The 12,502-nt window shown below is 50.3% G+C and overlaps 1 protein-coding gene across 1 annotated transcript; it reads left to right on the top strand.

Moving 5' to 3' along the window:
- The first annotated feature begins 1,904 nt into the window (after window positions 1-1,904).
- PPAN (peter pan homolog) lies at window positions 1,905-11,964 on the top strand. Its single transcript, XM_073654114.1, has 12 exons — window positions 1,905-2,062; window positions 5,647-5,817; window positions 6,204-6,305; window positions 6,873-6,923; window positions 7,311-7,481; window positions 7,907-7,983; window positions 8,273-8,380; window positions 9,629-9,752; window positions 9,878-9,956; window positions 10,209-10,338; window positions 10,446-10,594; window positions 11,079-11,964. The coding sequence occupies exons 1-12, from the start codon at window positions 2,048-2,050 to the stop codon at window positions 11,717-11,719; spliced, it is 1,818 nt and encodes a 605-aa protein (XP_073510215.1). The 5' UTR covers window positions 1,905-2,047; the 3' UTR covers window positions 11,720-11,964.
- The last annotated feature ends 538 nt before the right edge of the window (window positions 11,965-12,502 follow it).

The following is a 12,502-nucleotide window of genomic DNA, read 5'->3' as shown; positions in this document are numbered from 1 at the left end:
GCAGATACTGGCTGATAACCAGATCATACAGCTTTATACACCAGATTTCCAATTTATACAGACTCCAGACCAGACCCTCCATATACAGAACAAAGACCCGAACCTTCCTGTTTACAAACACCAAACCAGACTTCCAATGTTTTTTTTTTATTATCCTCGGCCTTCAGCTCGATCTTGAGCCATGGCAACTTGATGGATGAATGCTCTGTAAGAAGATTGATCTTGTGCAAGTCTAGATAGGTCCACCAGGGTCTTCTCTGCTGTTATGTTGATAATATCACGCCATCAGGTTGTTTGTCTTTCTCTTCGCCTTTTTCCTTCTATTCCTCCAACCATGATGTCCTTCTCCAGTGATGGCTTCTTCATATGATGTGTCCACAGTAGGCAGGACAAAGCTTGGTGATCCTTGCTTCTAGTGACATGTCTGGCTTGACATGTTCCAAGATTGATTTGTTTGTTCTTCTTGCCATCCATGGTATTGATAACATCCTTCTCCAGCACCACATCTCCAAGGCGTCGATTCTTCTGTCTTGTTTCTTTATCATCCAGGATATACCCGAAACCAGACCCCGGTATACAGACTCTGACCAGAATCTCCTATATACAGACCCCAGTCCAGCCCCCTCCAGACTTCCATGTATTTAGACCCCTGTATACAGACTCTGACCGGAATCTCCTATATACAGACCCCAGCCCAGCCCCCTCCAGACTTCCATGTATTTAGAGCCCTGTATACAGACTCTGACCGGAATCTCCTATATACAGACCCTAGCCCAGCCCCCTCCAGACTTCCATGTATTTAGACCCCTGTATACAGACTCTGACCGGAATCTCCTATATACAGACCCCAGCCCAGCCCCCTCCAGACTTCCATGTATTTAGACCCCTGTATACAGACTCTGACCGGAATCTCCTATATACAGACCCTAGCCCAGCCCCCTCCAGACTTCCATGTATTTAGACCCCTGTATACAGACTCTGACCGGAATCTCCTATATACAGACCCTAGCCCAGCCCCCTCCAGACTTCCATGTATTTAGACCCCTGTATACAGACTCTGACCGGAATCTCCTATATACAGACCCCAGCCCAGCCCCCTCCAGACTTCCATGTATTTAGACCCCTGTATACAGACTCTGACCGGAATCTCCTATATACAGACCCCAGCCCAGCCCCCTCCAGACTTCCATGTATTTAGAGCCCTGTATACAGACTCTGACCGGAATCTCCTATATACAGACCCTAGCCCAGCCCCCTCCAGACTTCCATGTATTTAGACCCCTGTATACAGACTCTGACCGGAATCTCCTATATACAGACCCCAGCCCAGCCCCCTCCAGACTTCCATGTATTTAGACCCCTGTATACAGACTCTGACCGGAATCTCCTATATACAGACCCCAGCCCAGCCCCCTCCAGACTTCCATGTATTTAGACCCCAGTATACAGATTCTCCTATATACAGACCCCAGTCCAGATCGCTTGTGCAACAGACCAGATATACAGACAACAGACTAGATCCCCCGATAGATGTCAGACCAGATCCCTGATGCCCCATGTTTATAAGACCTCAGACCAGTCATTAATGGGGGTATCTGGCGCCGTCCAGAGTCATCCTGGTGGTCACCTGACTGAGATGACCGAATATCTGTAAACCTTCCTTGAAGAAAAAGAGAGAGTAAGACAGAATTTTGCTGTTGCCCATGGCAACCAATCAGATCACTTCTTTTAATTTGTAACCTGCAGTGCAAAACTGAAAGCTGGAATCTGATTGGTTACTATTAGACCAGACCCCCAACCCCTCATTCTCTTCCTTATACAATGTGGTCGTTTTCCTCTTGACATTGGATATACAAAGCCCCTCAGAGATGAATTTGTATAGAAAGGTCCCACCTGCTTCTTACTCAGCGCCTGTCACAGTCACTGCCCGGAACTAAGTGAAGGCGGAACTAACAGAACGCGGCTTCGGTTCCAGTTTAGGAGACGGCTCAACCGGAAGTGTGTGAGCTGCTCTACCACGTGTGTTTGGTGTAGAGGAGAGATCAGCATGGCGAAGGAGAAGGTGAGAGGAGGCAGAGCGGGGCCGGTACCGGGGGTGCGGGGAGAGGACACACATCATCCCGGAGCTGCTGGGAGTTGTAGTAGTTTGCTGCAGTACCAGGCTCATCTGCAGCCTTTAGCCGGCAGGGTCGTGTCATCGAGCACCTGGCCTGGTACTGGGTAGAGGCGGGTGTACAGGGGCTGACAGGTGGGAAAAAGAACTTTGTAGTGAAATTACATTGTAGGCCGGTGTGATGTCATAGATCGGTGACGTCGTTGCCCCCATGGCGTCGCCCCCCAACTGAGCCCCCTCAACTGCGCCTCCGCGGCGCCGGCCCCCATGACGTTGCCCCCAACTGCGCCCATGACGTCGCTCCGCATTGATGCTCCTATGATTGCTTTCAGTCGGGGCTGCTGGTTCCATTGATTTCTCACCGATGACACCGACATGGTGGGCTAGTGACTGGCGCCTGTCATTGGCTGCCTCTGGTTTATTAAAGGGGTTCTGTGGGGGAGGGGCATCGCCAATCACTAGGATCAAGGGACATTGATATGATTGGTGCAGCCCTATTCAGTGTCACATAGTGGCGCAGGTGGCAGAGCGCTGAACTGTCCATCAGCCCCAGAGACATTACAGTGCAATGTCCGGGGCTCAGATATTTCTCACTTATCCTTGGTCATTCATATGAGATCGGTGGTGGTCCGCTTTCCCCCAGAGCTGTAGCTGTGGTTCCCAGCTTCTGCTGGTAATAGATAGTGGGGGAGGCCGGTGTCAGACCCCCCCCCCCCCACACACACACACACACACACACACACACACACACACACACACACACACACACACACACCTATTTGATACTAAAAAGGTTGTCCGGTACTTTTAAAAATATGTCAATGTGTTTTAATGATAAATAGAAGCTTCTTTCTAATTACCTCCTGAGGCTGTTTCTGCCTGTGGGCGGCGCTATCGGTGGCCGCTCACAGGCAGCTCGTGAGCCCACGCTGACGTCGCGTCAAGTGAGGTGTGATTCAGCGCTGTGGTCCAAGCGGTGGCAGCTGGGTTGTGGGAGGGGTTACCCCACCGCGTCACACCCAGCATCCACCGTGTTCTTTCCCAATGAATGGGGAGAGGTAGAGAGCGCAGTGGATGCCGGGTGTGACGCAGTGGGGTAACCCCTCCCACAACCCAGCAGCCACCGGTGGAACGCGGAAGAGGGACCCCCGGCTGCAGCCTGAACTTGTCGTGACGTCAGTGGATGTCAGAGCCGGCTGCAGCCGGGGGTCATGTGATGCCTGTGAGCGGCCAGTGATAGCGCCACTCACAGACAGAAACAGCACAAGGAGGTAATTAGAGAGAAGCTTCTATTTATCATTAAAACACATTGGTTGGCATACTTTTTAAAAGTATTGGACAACCCCTTTAATGACCAATCCTCAGGGTCAGCCATCAGCACTGGGCTCCTGGTGATCATACATATCGTATATACTTCGTGGAGAGAGAATCTCTGTAATAAAGCAGGAACACAGGTAATACACTGCTCAAAAAATAAAGGGAACACTTAAACAACAGAATATAACTCCAAGTAAATCAAACTTCTGTGAAATCAAACAGTCCACTTAGGAAGCAACACTGATTGACAATCAATTTCACATGCTGTTGTGCAAATGGAATAGACATTAGATGGAAATTATTTGCAATTATCAAGACACCCTCAATAAAGGAGTGGTTCTGCAGGTGGGGACCACAGACCACATCTCAGTACCAATGCTTTCTGGCTGATGTTTTGGTCACTTTTGAATGTTGGTTGTGCTTTCACACTCGTGGTAGCATGAGATGGACTCTACAACCCACAGAAGTTGCTCAGGTAGTGCAGCTCATCCAGGATGACTCATCATTGCGAGCTGTGGCAAGAAGGTTTGCTGTGTCTGTCAGCGTAGTGTACAGAGGCTGGAGGCGCTACCAGGAGACAGGCCAGTACACCAGGAGATGTGGAGGGGGCCGTAGGAGAGCAATAACCCAGCAGCTGGACCGCTACCTCCGCCTTTGTGCAAGGAGGAACAGGAGGAGCACTGCCAGAGCCCTGCAAAATGACCTCCAACAGGCCACAAATGTGCATGTGTCTGCACAAACGGTTAGAAACCGACTCCATGAGGGTGGTATGAGGGCCCGACATCCACAGATGGGGGTTGTGCTCACAGCCCAACACCGTGCAGGATGCTTGGCATTTGCCACAGAACACCAGGATTGGCAAAGTCGCCACTGGCGCCCTGTGCTCTTCACAGATGAAAGCAGGTTCACACTGAGCACATGTGACAGACGTGACAGAGTCTGGAGATGCCGTGGAGAGCGATCTGCTGCCTGCAACATCCTTCAGCATGACTGGTTGGCAGTGGGTCAGTAATGGTGTGGGGTGGCATTTCTTTGGAGGGCCGTACAGCCCTCCATGTGCTCGCCAGAGGTAGCCTGACTGCCATTAGGTACCAAGATGAGCTCCTCAGAGCCCTTGTGAGACCATATGCTGGTGCGGTTGGCCCTGGGTTCCTCCTAATGCAGGACAATGCCAGACCTCATGTGGCTGGAGTGTCAGCAGTTCCTGCAAGATGAAGGCATTGAAGCTATGGACTGGCCCGCCCGTTCCCCAGACCTGAATCCGATTGAGCACATCTGGGACATCATGTCTCGCTCCATCCACCAACGTCACGTTGCACCACAGACTGTCCAGGAGTTGGCGGATGCTTTAGTCCAGGTCTGGGAGGAGATCCCACAGGAGACCATCCGCAACCTCATCAGGAGCATGCCCAGGCGTTGTAGGGAGGTCATACAGGCACGTGGAGGCCACACACAATACTCAGCCTCATCAGGAGCATGCCCAGGCGTTGTAGGGAGGTCATACAGGCACGTGGAGGCCACACACAATACTGAGCCTCATTTTGACTTGTTTCAAGGACATTACATCAAAGTTGGATCAGTCTGTAGTGTGTTTTTCCACTTTAATTTTGGGGGTGACTCCAAATCCAGGCCTCCATTGGTTAATAAATTTGATTTCCATTGATTTTTGTGTGATTTTGTTGTCAGCACATTCAGCTTTGCACAGAACAAAGTATTCAATGAGAATATTTCATTCATTCAGATCAAGGATGTGTTATCTGAGTGTTCCCTTTATTTTTGTGAGCAGTGTATATAGTGGCCATCATACTAATACTACTACCCCCAGTAAATGAGCCACAGTCAATTTGATGTTCTACTGGCACACATTACGAAGCATGTAGAAATCTATCATACCCATTCCTGCCCTTCCCCCGCTTCTGTCATGGGTGGTTATACTGGAGGCCCTATTACCCCTAATACATGAGACCAATTTGCTGAAGAGCAGTTTCCACTGGTCCTACAGTGACGTGTCCATCACCCGCGGTCCCTCTCCACATGTGTGATCACTGAGCCCAGATCTGCCATCTTCATTTCTCTTTTGCAGCTGGGACCGGTGGCCCCAGTCCAGTTCCTTCCTCTGACAGACATGGCTAGCTTAGCAAACAGTGTGGCTAAGATAAAAAACAACCTCTAGTCCAGTGTCTCCTCGCCTGTGATACCCTCTTCTTATTTTATAGACTAAGAACCAGAAGAAGCTACGAGCGGCCGCCGTTCACAATGCCGAGGAGGACTACTCTGGCGTCCCTCACTCATTTGTCTTCCATCGCGGGCAGATTGGGAAGAACGTGCAGCAGCTGATCCAGGATGTGAGGAAAGCCATGGAGCCATATACGGCCACCTCTCTCAAGGTAACAACTTGATGGGTCAAGGCTGCGGTGCGGTGGCCCCGGGCCCGTGTATCGGCAGGGGTGCGAGCAGCCCTGGGCTCGTGTATCGGCGGGGGTGCGGGCGGCTCTGGGCTCGTGTATCAGCAGGGATGTAAGCAGCCCTGGGCTCGTGTATCGGCGGCGGTGTGGGTGGCCCTGGGCTCGCGCGGGGGTGCGGGCAGCCGTGGGCTCGTGTATCGGCGGCGGTGCGGGCGGCCCTTGGCCCGCGCGGCAGCGGGGATGCTGACGGCCTCTTTATTATCTCAGCACCGCTATCTCCGATTCTAGAACACTGGCACTTCTGGGAGTTGGGCTCTTTGGGTGAAGGGTTACCAGATGATTTGCTCACTTTGTACTTTGCTTTGTAGGTTCGCAAGAAGAACAGCCTGAAAGACTTTGTCTCGGTGGCCGGGCCCCTCGGAGTCACCCACTTCCTGGTTTTCAGCAAGACTGAGACAAACGTCAATTTTGTAAGTAAATAGCTGGTGAAGTATTTGAGAAAAATGTTCACAGCTTTGTCTCATCTAGTAGTCGGATTAGTGGAGACCCAAACAATAGGCCCTCCAGGATCCTGAGCATTGGGCGGCCCTGTTTGGCATTTATGGTCACGGTCTGTCGCTGACTTTGCAGTCTCCATATCCACATTAGCAGTAATAGCGGCTCTGTGAATACCCGGCCTCTGTGTTGGGGGTTATGGACCCTCTTGTCAGCATCTGTGGGTGTTCTCTAGCTCATTATGCCTTAAAGGGCTATACCAGCAGTGCAGTATATTTCCATACTCAGCCATATGTGCGTCCTTGGTATCACTGAGGCTTCTGGGTGTTTTCCGCCACCTCCTGTGTAAAATGTCATTTACTGTACAGGGACCTTCCTACGTGGGAAAGGGATAGTAGTGGTCCCAGCAGCTGGAGGGGCTCACACTATACTCATGGACCGGGCCGTGCAGTCATTATGGCACAGCCCAACGTCACCTTTTTACTACATAACCACCAGCAAATATCTCCTAATGCAAAATTCACTTTCCTTTTCCCCATCAGAAATTTGTCCGCTTGCCGAGAGGCCCCACGCTGCACTTCAAAGTGGCGCAGGTCGGTATCGCTACCGTATTGTGATCTCAGCTGCTTTTGGAAAGTTCTTCTTTATTTTTTTCTGTATAGATATAACTTAAAGGGAATATATATATATATAATATGTGTGTGTGTGTGTGTGTCTCCTTAGTGACCAGTGTGTAAATTGCATTTTTTTTGTGTTTTTTAAAATGGACAAGAAAAAACATTAACACTTTCAACATGGCATAAAAACTTGATTTAAACAATAGATAATTTTCCGATGACACATTCCCTTTATGCTGGATGCCATACAGTGGGGGGCACATAGTATGGACCCCGCACTGTGTGTAGCACTGCTGGGTACACTAGTTCGTACGGTTGGGCACTAAGCAGTGGGCTGACATGTCTGCCCCTTTGTGTGCACAGTACTCCCTGGTGAAGGACGTGGTCTCCTCCCTGAAGAAGCATCGGATGCACGAGAAGCAGTTCGCGTTCCCTCCGCTCCTGGTTCTCAATAATTTCGGCACACAGGGGATGCATGTCAAAGTGATGGCTACCATGTTCCAGAATATGTTCCCCTCCATCAATGTGCACAAGGTAAGAAAAGAAAAGTCCATCTTCCACTTTCCCTCCCTGATGCTTTACACTGCAGACCTGATACCTAGCATTTAAAGGGATAGTCCACTACAGAACAACCCCTTAACAGATAAACTGCCCATCATAATATATATAAAAAATATCTATATACTCACCTCCCTGAACAGCACTGTTCCTCCGATGTAACCGCTGCAGTTAATCATTGGTTGCTGATTGTCTGCAGCCTTGAAGTGAGAGTGGAAGTTTCCTTATAACCCTGCTGCTCCTTAGTGGCTGTCGGTGATGACTTTGTATGGTCTCCTGAGGGCTTCCCATGATCCTCATAGAGGGAGTTTTCTGAGACATCCATGAGCAACAGATGAACTACAACTCTCATTATCCCCCATAATCTTCTCCCGACCAATATTCTGCTTTTTCTCTTTTAGGTGCACTTGAACTCCATTCGCAGATGTATCCTGATTAGCTACAACCAGGACACCCAGCTACTGGACTTCAGGCATTAGTAAGGAGGGCGATGCTACAACTTTAACACTCCTTTATTCCAGGGCTGCACCCCGGGCAATCTGTCATTGCAGTCTTTAAGGGGAAGGTGCACCCGTTAAGATCTTCATGTCTTAAAGGCTGGGACCTTGTCTTACCTGCCACCTACTTAAAGGGGGCACCAGAGAAGTGGAGCTTACATGCAAGAAACATTTTTCTAGCTGGGATACGGTTCCGATGTTGCAGTACCTCCATGATATCTGTAGGGGGCGATATTAATGAAAATAACCTTCCCTTTTTTGTCCTCGCAGCAGTGTGAAGGTGGTGCCGGTGGGAATGAGCAAAGGGGTGAAGAAACTTCTGCAGGAGAAATTCCCTAACATGAGCCGCTGGGAGGACATCAGTGAATTACTGGTCAAGTAGGTTTACTGGGAACAAAGTGATAGAGACATGAGTAGGGGGACATGAAGAGTTAATATTTCATAATTTTTAGATATGGCGTCAGACGGTGTCTATAATCTCAGGCTTGCAGTGTAATGCTGTAATACTCCACGGCGGGGCCCTCGTGGGAGGGGGGCTTGTTGCCGGCAGACGGCGGGGCCCTCGTGGGAGGGGGGCTTGTTGCCGGCAGACGGCGGGGCCCGCGTGGGATTGGGGCTTGTTGCCGGCAGACGGCGGGGCCCTCGTGGGAGGGGGGCTTGTTGCCGGCAGACGGCGGGGCCCGCGTGGGATTGGGGCTTGTTGCCGGCAGACGGCGGGGCCCGCGTGGGATTGGGGCTTGTTGCCGGCAGACGGCGGGGCCCTCGTGGGAGGGGGGCTTGTTGCCGGCAGACGGCGGGGCCCGCGTGGGATTGGGGCTTGTTGCCGGCAGACGGCGGGGCCCGCGTGGGATTGGGGCTTGTTGCCGGCAGACGGCGGGGCCCGCGTGGGATTGGGGCTTGTTGCCGGCAGACGGCGGGGCCCGCGTGGGATTGGGGCTTGTTGCCGGCAGACGGCGGGGCCCGCGTGGGATTGGGGCTTGTTGCCGGCAGACGGCGGGGCCCTCGTGGGAGGGGGGCTTGTTGCCGGCAGACGGCGGGGCCCGCGTGGGTGGGATTGGGGCTTGTTGCCGGCAGACGGCGGGGCCCGCGTGGGTGGGATTGGGGCTTGTTGCCGGCAGACGGCGGGGCCCGCGTGGGTGGGATTGGGGCTTGTTGCCGGCAGACGGCGGGGCCCGCGTGGGTGGGATTGGGGCTTGTTGCCGGCAGACGGCGGGGCCCGCGTGGGTGGGATTGGGGCTTGTTGCCGGCAGACGGCGGGGCCCGCGTGGGTGGGATTGGGGCTTGTTGCCGGCAGACGGCGGGGCCCGCGTGGGTGGGATTGGGGCTTGTTGCCGGCAGACGGCGGGGCCCGCGTGGGTGGGATTGGGGCTTGTTGCCGGCAGACGGCGGGGCCCGCGTGGGTGGGATTGGGGCTTGTTGCCGGCAGACGGCGGGGCCCGCGTGGGTGGGATTGGGGCTTGTTGCCGGCAGACGGCGGGGCCCGCGTGGGTGGGATTGGGGCTTGTTGCCGGCAGACGGCGGGGCCCGCGTGGGTGGGATTGGGGCTTGTTGCCGGCAGACGGAAAATCTCCTCTTTTCGTTGCGGTTGCATCTTCCAGTTACTGACTTCTCAATCCTTTCCTCCAGAGGAGCCAACCTCTCTGAGAGCGAGGCAGAGCAAGATGGAGAGCACAACATCACGGAGCTGCCCCAGGTATACGCCGGACGTGGCAACCAGAGGTTCGAGCAAAGTGCTGTGCGTCTAACGGAGGTGAGTCTTTGACTAATCATGTATGGATAGATTGTCCAGATATCCGACAGATCTGAGTGAGATATGACAGTAATTGTTATATCCACTTATGTTCCCTTTTATGACGATTTCTCTCCTGCCCCCAGATCGGCCCAAGGATGACTCTACAGCTGGTCAAGATTGAGGAGGGCTTAAATGACGGAAAAGTTCTGTACCACAATTATGGTAAGTTTTAGGTTTTTCCTTCCTACAAGGATCTCCTGTTGGGGAATGTTCACACAGTTTTTCTTCATGGATTTTGGAGCAGATTCTGCTCCATAATCCACACTTGAAAAACCACTTGAAATACTCTTTACATGGAGTCTTTTTGAAGAGTTTTTGGAGCAGAAACTGAGTATAAATTCTGAGGTTTTTGAGATTTGGAGGAGGATTCGGAGAGTTACAGCTCCAAAAAATAGTTTTTATTGAACATTTCAGTAAAAAAGACAGAGGAAGAGATCATGGCGATGCTGGATAGGAGGGAGAAGAAGCTGAAGCAAAAGAGTGAGAGGAAGAAGAAACAGGAGCAGGATGTAAAGAGAAAGAAGGCGATGAAGGAGGAGAATAAGTGAGTGTGAGCTATAAGCACCATGGTCGTAGGAAAATCTTGCGTTTTGTTTTTTTACCTTCGTCCCGGGCTCTATAGACATTAACCTTTTGTTATTTTACCCGCAGGAAGCGCAGTTTGGCTGGCATGAAGCGGGAGCGACCGGAGGATGAAGACGATGAAGTGGAAGACCCTGGAGAACAAGATCCAGCCGACGTGTCTGAAGATGATGATGTGGAGTATTACAGACAGACGGTGGGAGAAGAACCAGACAAAGGTATAACTTCTATAGGAATGTATGGACAAGGCACAATGTGCCATTCTTGCCTGGTTGTGAACGCCTTGTTTGTCACCAAATGTCTGAGAATATCCTTTTAAAAAAAATCCTTGCTCATATTAAATACTTTTAGAGAAATGTGCCATTCAATTTCATGGAAGATGACGTTTTCAAGCCCTGGCAGACCCCTGAATTCACTGATTAACTTGAATATTTCAGTGGCCAACATGTAATTCTTCACTTCGCCAGTAGAGGCCACTGCAGGGAAAATGTACAGCTGGTTGTAACTTTCCTTGGTGATCACAGCAGATCACTGGGACTTTTGGGGCAAAAAAATTTTTTGTTTTCTTCATGAAAAATGTGGTGTCTGTGATGTTATTAGACCCTCTTTTCCTTGGCATCAGGCAGGTGGCATGTTCTTGTATATTGACGTACTAGAAGGATTATTTTATTATGTCGTCTTTTATTTTCATCCCCCTCGTAGATCTCTTCCTTCATGGCAAAAGAAAGAAATCATTACCAAGAGGAAAATCTGGACCACCCCAGAAAAGATTTAAAAAAGACCCCATGAAACAGAGCGATGCTTCCACGTCCTCCAGCGGACATCACAAGTCCAAGTTCTCCTTACACAAAGGTCCGAAGAGCCCCAAGGGACAGTCACCCAGACCTGATAAAAAAGGACTGAAATCATTTAGAAATTTTGAGGGTCCCAAAGGACAGTCCCCTAGACCACATAAAGGACAGAAACCTTTTAGAAACTCCCAGGGCCCCAAAGGACAGTCACCCAGACCTGATAAAGGAAAAAAACAATTTAGAAACTTCGATGGCCCCAAAGGACAGTCACCCAGACCTGATAAAAAAGGAAAAAAACAATTTAGAAACTTCGAGGGACCCAAAGGACAGTCACCCAGATCTGGTAAAAAAGGACAGAAACCCTTTAAAAACACCAAAGGCTGGAACCAAAACGAACACCCCACCGGTAAAGGGAAGAAGATGGGATTCAAGAAACCTGGAGCATTTGGCTCGAAGGACCAAAATAGGGGGAAAAAAGGCAAGATTGCTGGAGGACATAAAATGGGAGGTCCAAAGGGCAAAGCCTTTAGACATAAGAAAAAGTCACCATAAGAGGGCACCACCATGGACGATCCCTGTAAATAACTGTAATTATAAAGTATCGTGCTGCTTTATACCATGGTGCCTCCAAAGAAAGTGAAATGTTTTACAGTGTATTCCCATGTATTGGGGGGGCACACTAATCTGCAGTTCTCAAATTAGAATTTTACTTTTCCCACTAAGTAGTTATTGGGAGAAATAATGCAAAGAATGTGACACTGTAGTTATATGGAGGAGGGGATAATTATTAAAAAATGCTCTTTAAAGTGGTTGCATGAGGTTATTATTTTTGTTAAAAAATAACGCCTCTCTTGTCGATAGGTTGTGTACGGTATTGCAGCTCAGCCATGTTCATTTAGTTTGCAATACGAGATATAACCTATGAATAAGAGTGGCGCTCCACCAGACCTATACATAAGTAATGTATGTACACAGAGACTCCACCAGCAGAATAGTGAGTGCAGCTCTGGAGTATAATACAGGATGTAACTCAGGATCAGTACAGGATCAGTAATGGAATGTATGTACACAGTGACTGCACCAGCAGAATAGCGAGTGCAGCTCTGGAGTATATACAGGAGGTCATTGGTCGGCAATTGCAAAAGAAGCTGCCAGCAGCGGATCTTGATGATTTGACCAAATGAATTCAGCGTGGCAGAACTTTACTCAGACAGCCATTAATAATCTCACTGATAGGCTGTAACTTCAGGGATTTCTGCACTAGGCGCTCATACTCCATACTGAATTAATACAGATGTTTTGAAACTTTTGTTTCCATAATTTTGCATATAATTA

Source organism: Phyllobates terribilis, unplaced genomic scaffold (genome assembly GCF_046119375.1).
Source record: "Phyllobates terribilis strain yellow unplaced genomic scaffold, ASM4611937v1 Scaffold_11__3_contigs__length_659146591, whole genome shotgun sequence".
NCBI classification, from domain to species: Eukaryota; Metazoa; Chordata; class Amphibia; order Anura; family Dendrobatidae; genus Phyllobates; species Phyllobates terribilis.
Note: the sequence above shows the minus strand (reverse complement) of the source record. Positions and strands in the feature narration are given on the sequence as shown.

Bases quoted from the DNA above. Each gene is read 5' to 3' on its own strand.
- PPAN (XM_073654114.1), top strand. The intron at 7,482-7,906 runs GTAAGAAAAGAA...TTTCTCTTTTAG, and splicing joins CCTCCATCAATGTGCACAAG to GTGCACTTGAACTCCATTCG. The intron at 9,753-9,877 runs GTGAGTCTTTGA...TCCTGCCCCCAG, and splicing joins GTGCTGTGCGTCTAACGGAG to ATCGGCCCAAGGATGACTCT.